We start from the raw sequence: 5,829 nt of genomic DNA, 5'->3' as shown, positions 1-5,829 counted from the left end.
GATGCTGAAACTCGCAGGTGCTTTCTGCTGAGCACCCTGCTCCAGGCCGGCAGGCCCTGAGACTGCCTAAAAAGGAAAGTTACCAAAGCATCTTTGGTGGAAGCACGCTTTGGTTATAGAGCCGCGCCTGAGGCCGCTTTGAAGCCGAAAGTTGCCAGTAGAGTCTGTTTGAAAGCGTTTTGCGATCGCTGACCGTGTCCTAGGAAATGGGCGTAGACGAGACCCGGAGCCTTCCCCCCATTGTACAGATGGGATGACTAAGGCGACGGTGGGCTCAGCCCCGGGGAGTTTTGCCTCCCAGCGTCAGAGGAAAGGACTGAAGGTTTACAAGCGTTGAGCAGCACTCCGCTCGCCCCAGTGGGAAGACAGGGTAGGGAGGAGAGCCTCCGTCCGGGATGAGACCTGGAACCGAAGGCCGTGCGCGGCTAGGATGTCTCACCGAGCCCCGCTGCGCGGGCTGGAACCATCCCCGCCTCTGGGCGGGGAGCGGAGAGCTGCGGGGCGGGGCCCGGGAGAGTGACGCGGACAGTCGAGATACGGAAACGACAGCCCTCCAAGACGGGCCAGAGCGGCCCTATCTGGCCAGCGTGGCGCCGTGGAGCGCTAGAGCGGGCGACGGGAGGAGTGGAGTCGCGAAGGCATAAGCCAGACAAGAGTTGGCTAGAGCGGCTGGTGGGAGAAGTGGAGCTGAACGCCCAGGCCGACTAGAGCGGCTCGGCCGCGAGGGTGGGGGGCAGCCCGGAGCGGGCGCGCGGAGGTTTCGGTCCCGGCGGCGGCGGCGGCGGCTTCTCCTCCGACCTGGAGCAGGTGAGGAACGCGACCCCGGGTGGGGTCAGAGCTTGCCTCCCAGAGTCGGCCCCAGCGTGGCCTGGCCGTTCACACCGTCACATCCCCTGTAGGATTTGGGGCTCGGGTAGACCCGCCACGTCCACTAAGATTTGGGGCTGCTGTGGACCCGCCACGTTCCCTGCAGATTGCATAGATTGCAAGGTCTTACAGGCAGCGCCCCCACCCCCCGCCCCCGGTTCCTGCTAGACTCCCATGGAGACCAGCCTTACAGCCGTGAGGCCCCTCAGCCACAGCATCCTCTAGAATTAGAATCCGGGCCCTATAGCCTCCCAGTCTCCGGACCCACCTCTAGATTTCTGCAGCCCCTTGAAGTCTTCGGAGGCCCTGTGGGCTGGCTATCCCCCTGCACAATCCTGACCTCGCATGAACCCCAAATTTCTGCAGAGCGCCGTGTATCAAATAGAATCCGGGGCCTCATGCATTCTTAAGGGCCCCTTAGGGACATCCTTCTGTATTTCAGGATCTCGAAGGCCCCCAGGGGCCTTTGCAGATCTCGGGTACATGCTGAGCACACTGGTCCCACAAGAGGACCCTTCTGTAAGATCGCCACAGCTTTGGACCATTTCAGCCTGCACCAGGCAGCGGCCAAGCCAACGCCTGTGGACCAGGGTTTCTCAGCCTCCACAGCTGTTGACAGTTAGGGACAGGCTGTTCGTTTTGGAAGAGGGATGGGACCGTCCTGTGCATATTAAGATGTTAGATTTTTTTAAAAGATGTTTAACAGCATTCCTACTAGATAGGAATGAGATGGTACAAAATGTCAAGTGTTCCTGGTTGTGTGTGAGGTCATCATTTCCGGTTGATGACCACAAATGTAGACCTCCTCCTCGCCCCCCAAAAAAGGGCAAAAAACCCGGCGGTTGCCACCAAATCCATTTCCCACCCAGGACGTCCCCGTGTGTTGCCCAGCAGCACTGCCCCACTGGAAGCAGGCCCGCCGGAACCTTTTTTTTGAGCACTCCTTGGTGGGTTTGAACCACCAGCGCTTGGGTGAACTGTTCCTGTTACCTGTATGCCCCACTCAAAGAGCCCCCAGACATAGACTCACCAACGAGTGTCAAACCAGTGGGTCTTATAGGTTCCACGGTCCCCTGTAGACTTCCTGGGACCTTTCTGTTACTTTAGGTCCTTTAAAGCACCCAGCCAGGAGAAAGATGGGGTGTTCTGCTCTGGTAGAGAATTACCATCTTGGAACCCACTGGAGCACCCAGTTCTCTCCAGGGCCACCAGGACTTGGAATCAACTCAACCACAGCGAGTTTGGTTTTTGGGGGGAAGGCTCCCAGAGGTCCTTGGCCCTGCCAATGGAGTCCCCATTCTGCACCCATTTTGCTGTGGGTTCTCATTCCCCTGAGACTCCAACCCTGTACTGACCCCCCAGGCACAAAGCTCCATCTACCCCTGGACAGTTTCAAATGACCATTCCCAGGCCTTTTGGATCGCCGTCACTCCTCCCCACCTGTTTTTTAAGCAACCAGTCTCCCAGAACCCCCTCTGAGCTCCAGGCCTCTGTGGAGCAGCTGAGTTACCCCAGCTTGCCCTTCCCAGGCCACCATATCCGAGGGTCACGAGGAGATCTCATTGCTTTGGCTCAGCCGTGGGTTCCTACAGAGTGGGCTGGGGCCCCTTTGTCCTGGTGACTAAAGGTCGACACTCCAGAGGCCAGCTGCCCAGATCTGATTCCTGGGCCTTGCCAGTCCTCCTTGTCCCCCTCTGTGAAATGGGAAGAAGCAGACGTGTGACCTCCCGGGGTCATTGACCCTACAGCTGCAACAGAGGGCAGTGCGGGGCACAGGAACAATTGTGAGGGTGGCGCAGGACCAGGCGGTGTCTCCTGTTGTGCATAAGGTCACTGTGAGTCTGAACCGACTGGCTGGCACCTGGGGTCACTGAGTTCAAGACCACAGTGCTGTGCCCGGCACATCCCCGCGGAGTACTGGGTGGCTGCGCCATGCTAGTCCTCTCTCTCTCTCTCTCTCTCTCTCTCTCTCTGTGAGCATAAAGGGGACAGGGGTTGGGTGCACAGTTCAAGGCCTGAGCAACAGCTCGGATCATGGACAGCCACTCCTTTTCCCTTCGGGCATCTTGACCCTCCTCCCCGCCCCCACCCCCGCCCTCCCCCCAGTGGGACGAGCGAGCGAGGACCCTCCCTGTCCCGTGGCCACTTTGTTCAGCCCAGGAGTTGGCCTGGCAGACATTTTTCCACCCCTCTGTGGACCTAATAAAAGCTGGGGGTGGGGGCAAGGAGCAAGGGTGGAGCAGGACCCAGCGTGGCCTAAGTGTCCTGTAGGGCTGGCCCTCCTTAAGAGAGTTCTCCTGACACATGTATTCCCATGAGATCTTCTGGGGGCGACATTGTGCAACCTTGTGCCTGGATTGACAAGAATTAAAGGGCTGCCCATGTGGTGCCCCATGGAGCCACTCCAGAAAGCATCCTTGTTCAAGAAGTGGAACTAGGACCCTAGCGCCACCCTTTGCTCAGCAGGAGGCCTGTGGAAGAGGGAAGGGTGGGTCTCCAGACGCCCAAGGGTTATAAATAACCTTGGGTTGTGGGGAGCAGTCCTTGGTGCACCCTACCCTTCTCACTGGTGCCCGTGGCATTAGTCAGACTCATTCAAGGCACAGTGGGTGGTGGAGAGGCTCAGGGCAAGGCTCTAGGGGAGGCCAAAGTCAGGGGGGACAGTGGCAGGGATGGGGCAAGTGACAGCTGGAGAGACAGCGCCTGCGACCATTCAGAAGGGTGGGGACAGCTGCAGAAGCCACAGGTGGGCAGACAGTAGAGTACGCCACGTGGGACCGGAAGTCATGCGGCCCCCTGAGGGGAGCTTTGGTCCGGGAACAGATTAAGTGTTGGCCTGCTAACTGCCAGGTCAGTGGTTCAAACCCATCCACCACTCCGAGGAAGAAAGAGAAGGCCGTGTACTCCCATTGAGCAGCCCCGGGCTCAGCAAAGGAGCTGGTCTACCGCATGCTATAGGGCCACCGGGGTCGTCCTGTCAGGATCTGCCGCCATGGGGCAATGGGTTTGGTTTGGGGGCTGGGGGGGTTTGCGGTGTGATTTCCTGTTGTCACAGGAAGTGGGGCTGGTGGGGTCAGAGGCAGCAAGCATCCTGCCCCAAGCCTGTCTGTCACTCACTCCAAGGAGAGCCCCCTCACACCACTGGTCTCCTTTTCTCCTCTGCCTGTGGCCAGGAGCCCCGTCCCTGCAGAACCCCTCCTCCTTAGACTCTGGGACCACCAATGGTAGGCACCCAGACACAGCGCTCGCTCCAGTGGACCCTGACCCTGGGCCCTCCCCACCAGGCTCTCCCTGTCCTGGGACTCCCCACCCTGCGCTGGCCTCTGAAGGGCTCTTTGTGGCCACACAGAGGCCCCATTGAGCCGGAGGCCCGGATGGGGGAGGTTGTTGCCGCACCTTCACACCTGGGCCAGGAATCTCTGAGTAACTTCCCCCCTTCTCTTGCCCAGCCCTGCCCAGCCCATGGAGGCGGAAGACGTGGCCCGAGGGGCGGTGAGTGAGTGGTGCCAGTCCACTGCCGGGGTCAGGGGGTTGGGGCTGCAGGGTGGGGAGCCCTGCAGGCTGAGGTCACTCCCACTTGCCCACAGGCCCCAGGGCCCCTCCGGCTGGTGCCCAGCATCATCGGGGCGGAGGATGAGGACTTCGAGAATGATCTGGAGACCGTGAGTGGAGGGGGGAGCACCCGGGAGGCAGGGGGGGGGGGGCGGGGGGGTTTCCTCCTGGGCTCCTTGAGACTCCGCCTTCAGAGCCCCCTCTTTCTCCTGGGCTCCTTGAGACTCCGCCTTCAGAGCCCCCTCTTTCTCCTTCCCCAGCCTCTGTGTCCCCCCACCCCACAGCAGGGGAGCCCCCTTTCCTCTTTGTCACCCACTACTGTGATGATGATGGTCTCTCACCCATTCATCCCCCCCCACACCTGCCTCTGCTACGCGCCTTAACACCCCCACCACACCTCTGGGCTCTTCCCAGCCGGGACCCCTCCGGAAGTGCGAAGCATGGGGTCCGGACGAACCCAAGAACCCCCCTACTTCCCCTTGTACTCCCAGAATTCTGAGGAGCAAAACAGCCAGTTCCAGAGCCTGGAGCAGGTGAAGCGGCGCCCGGCCCACCTCTTGGCCCTCCTGCAACATGGGGCCCTGCAGCAGTTTGAGCTGGGACCCCTGGTGAGCGCCGTCTGTGGGGTCTCCGTGGGCTTTAAAGGGCAGTGGGAACCAGAGCTGGGTGATGCCAGGAGGCAGCTCCTGGACTCGGCATTGAGACAGGGCAGCAGGAAACGCTGGCCTGTGGGGAGAGCGGAGCCCTTCCCGGGGAGGTGACCTGCAGGCAGCTCCAGGCTCTCCAAAGGGACTGGCGGGTGGGGTGGGGGGACAGGGGAGTCATCCCTGCCTCTCCCCCAGCTCTGCAGCTTGCACGCGGACATGCTGGGCACCCTGGGCCCCAAAGAGGCCAAGAAGGCTTTCCTGGACTTCTACCACAGCTTCCTGGAGAAGACAGCGGTGAGACACCCCTTGCAACCTCCCTCTCCCCTGCCCCCGCCAGCCCCTCTGCACCTCCCATCCCCGGCCAGCAGAGGGCAGTGTTCACCTTTGGACCCTCTGGCCACCTGGGCTGCCCATGTCCTCTGGTTGTACTGTCCCCCCATCCCCTGTCATTCCTCCACAGACACTGTACCCCGCCATTCCCACCTGAGTCACCTGTTCTCTCTGCCACTCCCCCTGTGGCCACACTGTGCCCCATTCCCCTCTCAGCCACGGGACTCCCCTTGGTCCCCACACTGCTGGGTCCTGGGCAACAACCCCACCCTCTTCACTCCTGTCTCTCTTGAGCAGGTTCTGCGGGTGCCGGTGCCTCCCAGTGTTGCCTTTGAACTGGGTAAGGAGTCGAGGGATGGGGGTCTCCACTCCCATGATCCCCCTCCGCAGAGCAAGCCCTCCCTTCCTTCCTGGCGGTGGCAGCCCCCCCCCC

At 61.1% G+C, this 5,829-nt stretch overlaps 1 protein-coding gene across 1 annotated transcript in view; it reads left to right on the top strand.

Annotated features, from left to right (window-relative positions):
• The first annotated feature begins 736 nt into the window (after positions 1–736).
• Positions 737–5,829, top strand: part of ARHGEF1 (Rho guanine nucleotide exchange factor 1) — a 20,768-nt gene continuing 15,675 nt past the window's right edge. The window contains exons 1-6 of the mRNA XM_045292697.1: positions 737–807; positions 4,317–4,359; positions 4,455–4,529; positions 4,911–5,027; positions 5,262–5,360; positions 5,694–5,812. Coding sequence (XP_045148632.1) covers positions 4,330–4,359; positions 4,455–4,529; positions 4,911–5,027; positions 5,262–5,360; positions 5,694–5,812 — 440 coding nt within the window. The 5' untranslated portion in view covers positions 737–807; positions 4,317–4,329. The remainder of the gene's footprint in view (positions 808–4,316; positions 4,360–4,454; positions 4,530–4,910; positions 5,028–5,261; positions 5,361–5,693; positions 5,813–5,829) is intronic.

Source organism: Echinops telfairi, unplaced genomic scaffold (assembly GCF_000313985.2).
Source record: "Echinops telfairi isolate 266 unplaced genomic scaffold, ASM31398v2 ScPeMD7_655;HRSCAF=1070, whole genome shotgun sequence".
In the NCBI taxonomy this organism is placed as follows: Eukaryota; Metazoa; Chordata; class Mammalia; order Afrosoricida; family Tenrecidae; genus Echinops; species Echinops telfairi.
The sequence above is the reverse complement of the archived record's forward strand: the minus strand, read 5'-3'. Positions and strand labels throughout refer to the sequence as shown.